The sequence below is a fragment of the Siphateles boraxobius genome, unplaced genomic scaffold (genome assembly GCF_051911475.1).
Source record: "Siphateles boraxobius isolate OS27281-9 unplaced genomic scaffold, OSU_SipBor_1 24, whole genome shotgun sequence".
Classification (NCBI taxonomy): domain Eukaryota; kingdom Metazoa; phylum Chordata; class Actinopteri; order Cypriniformes; family Leuciscidae; genus Siphateles; species Siphateles boraxobius.
This window is the reverse complement of record NW_027508855.1, coordinates 9,741,805-9,754,676: the sequence shown is the minus strand read 5'-3', so window position 1 is coordinate 9,754,676 and position 12,872 is coordinate 9,741,805. Positions and strand designations below refer to the sequence as shown.

Sequence of the window (12,872 nt, the reverse complement as noted above, 5' to 3'; positions counted from 1 at the left end):
TGCACAAACATTGAATTTTCCAGCAAGAGCATGTATTTAAGACTCATGTTCAGGCTCTTACCTGAAGAATCTTCAGTCCTGCAGAAACAGGAAGCTCTTGTGAGCTGGATCTGTTTTCCGATTCAGATTTGAAAAGCACAATTTCCTGTAGAACTCTGTCCAAGAAGAAGGTATTATTTTTAAACTTTTGTATTAACGTTACATTTTATTAGTAGAGCAACTGCTATGTGAAAACCTCTCGGCTGTGTGTATGCAGTCTTTCAGTGGCACCAGAAGACCCTCCACCACAGGAAGTTCCAGCTCCTCACAGTCAGTGATGACCATCATGTGGGGGCGGGACAGAGCTGGGCTCAGGTTATACAGATGGATGCGGCTGTCATAGGTCATCAACCCCACTCGAAGATCTGATTGGTCAGTTTCATCAGGCCTAAAACAATGAGAAAGCATTCACACGCCATTTTACTTGCATAATGAGTGAAATAGAATATTCAATTAGAAAAAAAAAATGTAGAGAGGGACTTGATTTTAAACTACTAGACTAGATGGTGAAAATTTTAAATGTTAATGTCCCTTACCCATTTAAAGCGTGCAATTGAGAACTAATCTGCTGACAAATGTGGTCTAGCTGCCCCGTTCTCATTGTACTGGCAGAAATATCTATCGCCACCAGCAACACAGCAGCTTTACCCTGTTTAGAAGTGAAAATAATAAACTAAGAACAAAATCTGTCAGGATCTGTCAGATAAAACTGGTAATTTTATGTACATTAGTGTTCAAAAGTCTGAGGTAAGATTTAAAAAAAAAAATTGCGTCTCTTATGCTCACGCAGGCTGTCTTCGTTTATTAAAAATTACAATAAAAACAGTAATATTGTGAAATATTATCACAATTTAAAATAACTGCTTTGATATATTTTTTAACTCCTGTTGCAAAACATCCTTTCCTTCACCACACAAGATTACGATATGAGATCACGGCAACATAGAAATACTGATGTGTAACAGAGCAAAAGCAGTAACATAATACAATAAATTACAATCAAAGTAGAACGTAACAGAGAAGAAATAACAAATCCATTCCTGACCGTCTGTTTCTCCAGGATCTCATATGAGCCAAGACTGAGCTCAGGTTTTTTTTCCCAGTCAACACGGCGGCCCTGATTAGTGGGCTGATAGGACCGCCATGACACTATGAGAAAAACACATGTTTGAGCCAAGATGGGAAGACATATGCCCACAGCTTTAACGGAAAACCGAAAACTATACCTTCGGTGAGTTTGTCACAGAAAGGACAATAGAATCTTTGCCCGCAGTCCTGCCAGCTCATAGCAGGGCTCATGAAGGCCCCGCAGTGCACACAGCCCTTAACACAATCTCCTGTCTCACACACTGGCACATCACACTGCAGAAAACATTCACAAAACACATGTAAAGGAGTAGTTCATATTTAAATGACTTAGGCAACACTGAGGACCATGTGAATGTGACAACATGAATCAAACCAACCCAACTCAACATTCTGCCAAATAAGACAAATAAAAGTGACATTTTCTTTAGAATGATCTTATTTATTTTGAACACCCCTAAATAAATGTTTTCGGCTTTTTTTTTTTTTCCATACATACTTCTCCTCTCTCAGGCCTGGCAAGCGGACACACGATTGCACCCAGCGGGAGATGACTCTTCAGAGCTGACTGAGCCTCCACAGGGAAGCTGTAGGACGTACAGCGGATATAACGAGATGTTGCATTACCTGTGAAGCAAAACAAAAAAGATGAGTATACATTGTGTTGTACAATATTAAAATCTTGTTTTCACTTATAAAAACCAAAGGTTTGGTTAATAAGTAGGTTTTAAAAAGTAACCATGTACAGTATTCTAACAATTTCTGCCTATTTTGCCATTTATGCCGTATAAAGGTGAAACTTTTTTCTTTAAATTGGTGCTTCATGACTAGAGAAAACAGTGAAAAAAAGGCTGTGGTGTTCCACTTAGACACCCATAATACATTGGGCTAAATCCGGCCGTCCATGAGTAAATGCTGTTTGCCCCATATAAATTCTAATACTATTTTCTAATACTACTTTCTCAACAAAAAAAAAGAAGATCTTTTTTTAACTATAAATGGACAGTGATGCTTTTTGGTGCAAGATGTTGTAGTTGGTCGAACATTGTCAAACAACACTAAATGTTTGGAATTTAAATGATTAATATTGGTATTAGTAATAGTAGTATTTAATAATAATTATTATTGTAATTATTACTATGCTTCAGTAACATAATAATGATTATACTAAACAGCTAATTAATACTTTTAGGATTTAATAATAGGAATAATTATTTCGCTCTTTCAAAAACGTTCAGAAAATAGCCTAATTAAAAAAAGAAAAGTAGAGCTGTGATGGAAATGGAAAGCATATTGTGTGTTTGTCCTAGTGTCATCAAGCAGCATTAATGTGCTGCTGTATTTATGAGATCGAAAAACAGCATCTGTGTTTGAGATTATAATGTCTGTTTATAGGAGCAACAGCTGTCAATATTTTTTTTACCTTTGTGTGTCTGGCTCCATCATTGTCTGAAAGTGAGTTAAAGTCAATATAATTTCGACAAAGGTACAACAAAAGCTGTTGTGATAAAAAGGGAAACCAGGTGCATCACATTTATTTTTTATGCGAATTTGGGAATGGAGTCAAAAGATGTGGATAAATTTGGCAGGAGTGACGGTACCTCTGTCCTCCAAGTTGCATTGTGTAGAGGAGAGAGGAGGAACTGAAGACTTGGACTCTGAAACAAACACTTTCCCTTCCCATTGGACCTTGTCCTCTTTAATCACCTGGACCTGTACATTTAGGAGACATAGGATACATACAGAGACAAAAAAACAGTGGTGTAATCAAACCTGAGCTGTCTTGATGAAAGCATCACAGAATAAGAAGGACAGTTCATTTACCACACTGGGTAGAAGCTGAGGATCCAGACCGTACCGAGACTCTGGCTTAGAATTTGACACTGGACTCGTCTGATAAAAGAAAGGAAAAGAAAGTGATCCTTCAGGAATTTCAGTAAAGATGCTTTATTTTGGTTTAAATGCATATTATTCTAAAAATATATATCTTGAAATGAATCCTGAAAAAGTATCACAGATTCCAAAAAAAATATTAAGCGGCTCAACTAACATTGATAATAACTAAGTATCAAATCAGCATATTAGAAATTTTTCTGAAGGATCACGTGACCCTGAATGGTTGATAAACTCATCTTTGCATCACAGAAATAAATAATATTTTAAAGCATATTAAAATAGAAAACCATTATTCTAAATTGTAAAAATATTTCACATTATTACATTTTTTTCTCTATTTTTAAGAGACTTCTTTCAAGAACATTAAAAATAGTTATGTTTCAAAACTTTTGACCGGTACTGTATAGTATAAAGTATGATGATGAGTATAATATTTGAATTACTTTGCGAGTAATGAATAAATTATAATAAAATAAATAAAGTGGTAGCCTACAATCTCCCCCAATCTCCCCTACATTGTCATGCTCTCACTGGTAATGACTCTGAGTAGCTTCTCTGTGGCATCCCTTGAGTCATCATATTTGTGATCTCAGGAACAGGCTTTAACGCATCTGTGACAAGAGAAGATCAAACATTGTTGAAATTTAAAAATATATATATATAAAAATATATATATATAAAAATTATGCTTACCCTGGTGGCTTTGCTGTGAGGGGTCCCAGTACAGAGACTGAGGCCGATGATGACCTGTGGTAACTGTTGTATTGGCCATCGGGGTCACACTCACTACACTCCTGTGATCTGGGTTAAGGTTTGGGTAGTGATATGGAGGAGGTGGACAGCTGGCTGGAGGCATGGTTGGGGTCCTGTGGCTCTGCCCAGCCCATGGCTGCGGTGGTGGATGGGTTAAGCTCTGGTTTACTGCAGGAACCTCCATTCCTTGACCAATTCAGTCAACCTTTATAATCAAAACCTACATTTAAGTCATTCGGAAAATCACAGATTAAGCCCTAAACTACAGTATGTAGCATTTCTGGCATGACGCAATTGCAGCCTGACAAAAAAAGCTTTATATACATATTCGGTCTATTTACATACTGTATAAGCCATGTCAGACAGTGATCAGCTGATCGTCCGCATCACACCAGTATGAATGTGTTCCTCCCCCGTCGCTCATATTCATGCATTTGCCTATAATTTGATTGCAGGGTACTGAGAAAATGAAAATTTACCGTGTTATGCGTCAGGTTACGATATTTCACCACGAGTCGCCCTGTAATTGAGGGACATAGCCAAAAACAATACGGAAATACGGGTATTGATGCAGAAGTCGGTCGCCTGGGTTACCTTCAGCTCACATCAATGTTTCAGTCTCAGTTCCGTCACTGCTTAGATGGTAGAAATCTCAAAACGCAAAGAAACACATTGCATTTCAGTAGTTTAAAAGGCCCTATGCTGTCATCCGTATTAAAAGCATACCATATTCAGTATGTCCTACGCGCAGTGAATACTACTGTACGTCTCTCATCCAAATTGTCGTTGCAATATCATCATTATCTCCTCAAGGTGGCAGCACTACGCCACCAATCATCAAAGTGGACTTCCCATTGATTTGTATATCCGCCCTATATGGGCCAGTGACATAAGGACTGAAAATACTTATGAAAACACAATTGAATTGACTGTACACTGTGTAAAATGTATTCGGAATTTTTACTAAAATGAATATGATCAACATCAATAGAATTTTTCAATGAATCTTCAAATCTACAAACGGTCTAACAGATGTATGCACTCTTAAAATTGGATCAAAACCAACCCATATTGTTTTTAATTCAGCTGCTGTTTAAATATATTACAGAAACCCAGCACAATGGCTTAATTATATCAGATCATTTTTTCAAATGACTATTTTTCAAATTACGATTAGGTAATTTACAAATTAGGCTACAAATTACTATTTTTCAAATTACAAAATGCTATTAGGTTTATCCTCCAGATTAACCTAAATTCTTCCAGATAAACTTAAATTTAAGTTTGTAAATACATAACACAACCACTGTATTTACATAATACTGGTGTTATATAGGATGAATAGGCCTACAGCTCCTTATACAGCGTATTTTATGCACACATACAGCATTAACCCTTTAATGACCCAGGAACTAATTCCACCCTATACTCTTTTTTTCTTTCTTTTTCTTTTTTGGCCATTCAATATTCCTTAACTTTTCTTTTATGAATTGTGTGAAAACAAGAAAAACTGAAAAAAATAAATAAAAGGTAACACTTTATTTTACAGTGTTCTTGTTACATATGTTACATGTAATTACCATAGTAATAAGAGTAAATGATGCATAATTACATGCAAATAACCCTCAACCAAATCCTAATCCTACCCTAACCCTATAGTATGTACATGTAGTTGCTTAATGTTACTCAGTACTTAATTATATAATTGCACTGTAACAATGACACCTTAAAATAAAGTGTAACCAAAATAAATTAATAAAACTTTTTGTTTACCTTTGGTTTATTATGCTGTATACTTAGTGTGCAAGCAATGGCTGTTGTTAGATAAGTACAATGTACAGTTTCCTATGAACAGTGTTCCTCTGAAAAACGCAGTATGTTTGACAGCCAGTTGTGTTTAAATATATATATTCAGTGCAGAGGTTATGAATCCTGTTCTTTAATTGGCAAGATCCATACGATAAGTAATGAAAAAAATACCAAAATATAACAAAATATATTCAATTGCATTATTTTATAATCGATCCTAATCAACATATTTTGGAAATCCAAGGTATGTATTAATAATTTGCTAAATGTACATGGATTTGAGGGTTAATTTGCACATACAGGCCAGCTATAGTGGTTCATCATTTGGAACAACACTTGTCTAAAACAAGAATGGAGGTGGAGGTGGAGGTGGGAGTAAATATTTCATCTGATCTTCTGCATGCCCTCAGTCCACTGATGTAATATTCATGAGGTCAAGAGGGCTGAAGGCTAAACTCCAGAATTCACCTGCTTTACATGTTCAATGCACGCATGCAAACACGCACACACACGCGCGCACACACACACACACACACACACACACACACACACACACACACACACACACACACACACACACACACACACACACACACACACACACACACACACACACACACACACACTTCCATGTTTTATGGGGACTTTGATGAATACTGTTCAAACTGTAGGCTATATTATATCCCCTAACCTTATCCCTAAACTTCCATGACAGAAACAATTCAGCATTTTTACATTTTCAGATAATAAAACTTAATTTTGTATGACCTAGAAGCTGTTTTTCTCATGGGGACCAAAATATTATTACTACATCCTTGTGGGGGCATTTGGTCCCCATAATGTAGGGAATACCATAATAGGGAATATCAGGTACACACACAGACACACACACACACAAATCACAACACCAAGCATAAATATACATTTTTAACAGTGAGCCTTATACTTATTTTAAACCTTTTGCTAATAAGAGTCTTGGCGGCACACACACACACGCACACGCACACACTATAGGTCCCAAGAAGAGTGACCGCCATGGTCCTTGTAGTTATATTACAGCACTTAACCTCCCACCTGCAATTAGAGGACGCATCTCTCAGAACGAAGCTATTGACTCTGTGCCGTCATCTTCACACACACACACACTTCAGAGAGAAGAGGAGGACTTAGACATAAATGCCGCATGATTTACTGCCATTATAAAAAATAAATGGTATACAGTACTGTGATTCTTTCAACAACAGTAAATCTATGTAGTGTATTACAGTAGGTCATTTTCTTAAAAGAAGCAAGAGTAATCGACTTGCATACTTCTAACTCTGTCGCTTCATAACCTAAATAATTTTATGTTGCCACTAAAATAACTGTCATTCTTGCAACCAAAAAGTCAGTTTCATATTCTACAAACCCCAGAGCTGTTTTATAACCTAGTGCTTGGTTACTAATAGACATCGACCTCTACTGATTTCAAATGCTCATGTGAAGTGAATGAAAGCACAACTAAAACACCGCTCTTCCGCAAAATGTATGCAGTTTTGTTTTTTTAACCACAAGAGGTACATAGTGTACCTTTAAAAAAATTACGAACACATAAAGTACACTTTTATTAATAATGCCTGATATTAATATGTAAGGATTATTCAATTTGATGGAATTTTACTAAAATTTGTAAATCTTTAAAAGGGCTTGCACATTTTTTTTTTGAGTGTATAACATAAATGTATTTTTACAATTACAAGAATTCTTACAAAAAAAAAAGGAAAAAGATGGATCGAGAACAATGGAAATCAGACCATTATGGTAAATCTCCTAAATGTAACTGAATAATTCAGTAGTGTGCGTTTAGGTACACTGGGAGTTCTAAACAAAGGCCACCACATATTTCCTTCAGTAACACAGGCAATAATGCTGCTTTTGGAATGATGCATGTTCTCAAAGCACTTTTGCAACATTTACTGTGATTTAAACTGATTAGGCTTTTATAAATTTTTTAAAGTGCTCTAGTCTACAAAACTTAAAGTGCACACTATGTGTCTAAGAACCCACTTCACAATTAGTGTCAAGGGTCTCTTCTTGTTTTAAAAGGTGGTTGTTAACAGTTGTGAGGGAGATGCATGGGTGGGTTATGAACTATACCGTTCAAAAGTTTGGGGTCGGTAGAATGTTTTTGAAAGAAGTCCCTTATGCTTACTAAGCCTGCATTTATTTGTCACAATTACTAGTGTCAAACTCAAGATTTTCATTAATTCAGACTATTTTCAGTGTTGGAGGCGCATCTATTAAAGAATGAGGCTGAAGGATATTCAAATATTAACTGGACATTGAGGGCCTATTTACACTTGTCACTTCATGCATTTTCTCTGATCAGACAATGTATTATACATCCCTACCACAAGTATTAAGGCAAGGACCATGTAAAGTTACGATGTCGGATGAAATAAAGATCTTTAACCGTATACAGGAGAAAGTCAAGTCAAGTCAAGTCATCCTCATTTATATAGCGCTTTTAACAATGTAGATTGTTTCAAAGCAGCTTTACAGAGATAAACATATAATTTAAGGTAACAGAGATTGGTTTAGTTTTATAGTGGTTCTTGAAAAAAAAAAAATTCCAGCTAAAGTTAGTTTTGATTGATTCACATCCGTCTAAATGATAGTTTGTTATTAAATTAGGGGCCGCTAAGACGACACCGTTCTCTCCAAACAGACTTTAAACGTGAACCTGTGATAGACGCTGATGGCGTTCACATGCGCATTAAGAATTGATTCTATAGTTATGTGCGTTTGAATACATGTGCGCAGGTTTGTAATTCCTTACAAACCATGCCTAAACAAACTACTTGTCTTGTCTATAAATTTTGATGCAGAATATTATTTTATCTTATCACTTCGGGTAGGTACGCAAACCAAACAAATCCACAACGCTTTATCTGTAGAGTGGTATAGCGATCCTCCATAGGGAGAGGCTAGTTGGCACTTCAGGACTGCATTGTCATCAGGTCCAGGCAAAAGTCCTTCGTCAGATCTGGAAACGGCCTGGATCCGGCCGGCTGCGGGAAAACCTCGGGATAAAAAAAAGACACTAAAATTAGCGTAGATGCCATTCTTCTTATGATGTAACGAATACATCAGGATTCAAGGGAAGTGTTCCCAGTTCCGGCTGACCTAATCTAAGCAGCCTAATATTGAATTATAGAAGTCTATTGAGCGTTATGTGAATGCTAGGTCAAAGAGATGTGTTTTTAGTCTAGCTTTGAACTGACAGACTGTGTCTGCTTCCCGGACAATGTTAGGAAGATTGTTCCAAAGTTTTGGTGCTAAATAGGAAAAGGATCTACCGCCAGCAGTCGATTTAGATATTCTAGGTATTATCAACTGGCCAGAACTTTGAGATCGCAATAGACGTGAAGGACTATAATGCGTTAAGAGCTCGCTCAAGTACTGGGGAGCTAAACCATTTAGTGCTTTGTAAGTAATCAGCAATATTTTAAAATGTATACGATGTTTAATAGGGAGCCAATGCAGTGTTGACAGAACCGGGCTAATATGGTCGTACTTCCTGGATGGAAAAATGTGGTTTTACAGACACCAGACACGTGACTTTAAAATGAAAGATTGGTATCAAAGAGCACACCCAGGTTCCTAACTGACGATGAAGACTTAACAGAGCAGCCATCAAGTGTTAAACAGTATTCTAGGTTATTACGTGTGGAAGTTTTATGTCCAATAATTAGAATCTCTGTTTTTTCAGAATTTAGTAGTAGGAAATTAATAGTCATCCAATTTTTTATATCAACTATGCATTCCGATAATTTTGTGAATTGGTAAGTTTCGTTAGGTTTGGAAGAAATATAGAGCTGAGTATCATCAGCATAACAGTGAAAGCTAATTCCATGTTTCCTAATGATATCTCCTAACGGTAGCATGTACAGAGTGAACAGCAGTGGTCCTAGTACTGAGCCTTGTGGTACGCCATACTGAACTTGTGATCGATAAGACATCTCTTCATTTACTGATACAAACTGATAGCAGTCAGATAAATATGATTTAAACCATGCTAATGCAATTCCACTAATGCCAACATAGTTTTTTAGTCTATTTAAGAGAATGTTGTGGTCAGTGGTGTCAAATGCAGCACTAAAATCAAGTAACACTAATTGAGAGATACAACCACGATCGGATGATAAGAGCAAATCATTTGTGACTCTAATGAGAGCTGTCTCAGTGCTATGGTACGGTCTAAATCCTGACTGGAAATCCTTGCAGATATCATTACCTTCAAGAAAGGAACACAGTTGTGAGGATACTGCTTTTTCTAATATCTTTGATAGAAAAGGTAGATTTGAGATCGGCCTGTAATTGACTAATTCTGTAGGATCAAGTTGCGTTTTTTTAACAAGTGGTTTAATCATAGCCAGCTTAAAGGTTTTTGGTACGTATCAAAGACGAATTAATGATGTTTAGAAGAGGATCTATGACTTCTGGAAGCATCTCTTTCAATAGTTTAGTCGGTATAGGGTCTAACATACATGTTGTCGATTTAGATGAATTAACGAGTTTGCAAAATTCTTCCTCTCCTATGGCAATGAATGAATCAAATTTTACCTCAAGGAGACTATAATGCACTCCCTGATGCAATGCTGTAGTAGACGGTTGCATAGTTATAATTTTGTCCCTAATATTATCAATCAATCAATTATCAAGTGAAGAAGTTCATAAAGTCATTACTGCTGTGTTTCTTGGAAACTTCTGGGCTTGAAGCTTTCTTTTTCGTTAGTGTAGCCACTTTTTCAAATAAATACCTAGGATTATGTTTATTTTCTTCTAATAGGGTTGAAAAATAAGCAGATCTAGCAGCTTTTAAAGCCTCTCTGTAAGCAATCGAGCTCTCCTTCCATGAAATCCGAAATACCTCTAGTTTCGTTTTCTTCCAGTTGCGCTCCATTTTTCTGGCTGCTCTCTTAAGGGCCCGGGTATGCTCGTTGTACCACGGCGTTGGACGGCGTTCTTTAATCTTCTTTAAGCGCAACGGAGCAAATGTGTCTAAAGTGCTGGAAAGGAGAGAGTTAAAAGTTTCTGTTGCAATATCAAGTTCTTCTAAGCTATCTGGGATGCCGAGATGATGAAACTGATTAGGAAGATTATTGATAAAGCAATCTTTAGTGGCAGAAGTGATAGGTCTAACATAATTGTAACACGGAGTTGGCTTTGCAGCCTTGGCTAAATGTAATTTACATGAGACTAGATAATGATCTGAGATGTCGTCGCTCTGCTGCAGAATTTCAACAGCATCAAGATTGATTCCATGTGATAATATTAGATCTAGAGTATGATTACGACAATGAGTAGGTCCTGACACGTGTTGTCTAACTCCAATAGAGTTAAGAATGTCTTTAAATGCCAATTTAAAGAAAGAAAGTGTGTTACTCTAAAGCTGTGCTGTTTGTGTGAAGCCGAGGTGAAAGTAACAGAGAGGTATCATGTTGTGAGAGTTGTCTGGAGTGATATACAGAACGACAGATGCACCAAGCAAACAACAGCTTTTACCACGAGGGACCACCGTCCAGGACCTGACAATTATGAAACGGAAAACAGACACAAACACACACTGAAAGCACAAAGACAAACACAATATGACATGCACTTTCAGTAAACTCACAATAAAGTTTTTTATAAGAAGCATCAGTCAAGAAGCAAATGCAAATGGAAACTTGAAACGCTCAGAGGTGCACACAAGTATAATCAAACACACACATGCAAATGCATTATCAAAAGGCTCATGCTTCACACATGCACATGTGATGACAGCGAACAGACTCCCTGCTGACTGTGGTGCCTGACAACGGCTCCAAGCTCAGTCCCAAAAGACTTCGGTCTGCATGCAACCTGGTGCTCTCTGAACCTACTCTGTACTCTACAGGAGCAGGGGACCCCACTGGTCTGATAGTTCAACCGAGAGCTTCTAATTAAACCCTAAAAAGAGTTTTAGGACAGTAAGCTGCTACATATGTTGGTTAGTTTTAGTCAACAAACCACGTCAGATTAGTTACATTGCAAGTATTTTAGTAATGTGCTAGTTCATTTGCCAAATATGATGACAGATTGTAATCAGAGAACTCATCAACACCTTTAATTTAATTAGAAAATGATCACTCTAATTATTCATTGCGTCAATACTGTATATAACAGTATAGGTGGGGTAAGCCCCTTAATTTAGTCTTTTGTTATGTGACTGAATATTTAGAAAAGGCACGTCATATACAGTACCAATGCCTGTGACAGAGATGTGCTTGAGAAATTACTTTTACTTAGCACTTTTATGCAAAAAATGTTACATTAATTATGTCAAGCCAATTTTTCAGGTCTAAAAATACATTTCACACATGTTGAATTTCTAAATTAACCATAAATTATTTGGCAGAAATAGTCTTAAATGTATTTTTTTTTATTAATAATTGTATTAATAAAAGGATGGAAAAATGTGTACTTGACTCTGGAGGATGCCATTGTAAAAAATATAAGTCGTAATACTACAGTATTCAAGTTAAGAACATTGTTGTACCCTAATGTAGTTTAATTGTTTTGATCATATTAAATAAAGTCAATTTTAAGCATCAGATCAGGCAGAAATATAGCTCCTTAAAATAAAAACGGCAAAGTTTCACTTTTTAGCTTTAAAATACACAAACCACAAAGATATTTTTCTATGTTTACATGCAGCCAATAACCGGTTCAAAACCGGAATATTTGCAATAACTCGGTCACGCACGGCCATGTAAACACCGGCAAAAACCCGAATATGCTCATATCCCGGATTTTAAAAACCCGGATATGATACCTGGGGTGCCCCTATTCTAACCCAAATATTTGGTCATTTAAACGCGTATCGGCATATCGGCATAGTGATTTGTGTTCTGCGCATGTTCTATCCGCAAGGAATCTTGGTCTTTTGTGTAGAGGAACTTCTCGGCGCATACACAAACCCGTGTGCAGTATACTGGAAGTAAACATGGCGAGACGCAGCACAGCATACTTTTGGAGCGAGGTCAGTACCAGCACCAAAGCGCAAACAAAGCGCAAACGATCGCACTATTCATTATCCACGTGCTGCTGCTGCTGTTGTTGTTGTCTTTGGATACAGGAAGAAGAATCAGAAATGACGCATATTGTGTCTTAAGGTTGTCCGTATGTCCAGACGCTAACCGTGCGTCGTCGTTTACATCGGGATATTGCAATTCCATGTATACAGGAGAAACTCTCTCTTTGCTCACGCATGTAAACGGGTTATT

The 12,872-nt window shown here is 36.9% G+C and overlaps 1 protein-coding gene across 5 annotated transcripts in view; it reads right to left on the bottom strand.

Annotated features, from left to right (window-relative positions):
• LOC143748986 (protein transport protein Sec24C) overlaps window positions 1–12,872 on the bottom strand; it is a 28,952-nt gene that overhangs the window by 9,116 nt on the left and 6,964 nt on the right. For 2 of the 5 annotated variants that reach the window (XR_013206859.1, XM_077241323.1), the window contains exons 1-11: window positions 4,254–4,567; window positions 3,715–3,979; window positions 3,553–3,632; window positions 2,950–3,018; window positions 2,727–2,838; window positions 1,625–1,752; window positions 1,266–1,401; window positions 1,085–1,188; window positions 576–688; window positions 236–427; window positions 62–155 (exon numbers count right to left, since the gene is read on the bottom strand). Coding sequence is in view for 4 of the 5 variants with exons in the window: in XM_077241323.1 (XP_077097438.1) it covers window positions 62–155; window positions 236–427; window positions 576–688; window positions 1,085–1,188; window positions 1,266–1,401; window positions 1,625–1,752; window positions 2,727–2,838; window positions 2,950–3,018; window positions 3,553–3,632; window positions 3,715–3,958 (1,272 nt within the window). In the remaining variant the exon portion in view is untranslated. Of the gene's footprint in view, window positions 1–61; window positions 156–235; window positions 428–575; window positions 689–1,084; window positions 1,189–1,265; window positions 1,402–1,624; window positions 1,753–2,726; window positions 2,839–2,949; window positions 3,019–3,552; window positions 3,633–3,714; window positions 3,980–4,119; window positions 4,217–4,253; window positions 4,568–12,872 lie in introns of those variants that run through there. The other 3 variants (XM_077241324.1, XM_077241326.1, XM_077241325.1) reach the window with 3 other exon arrangements.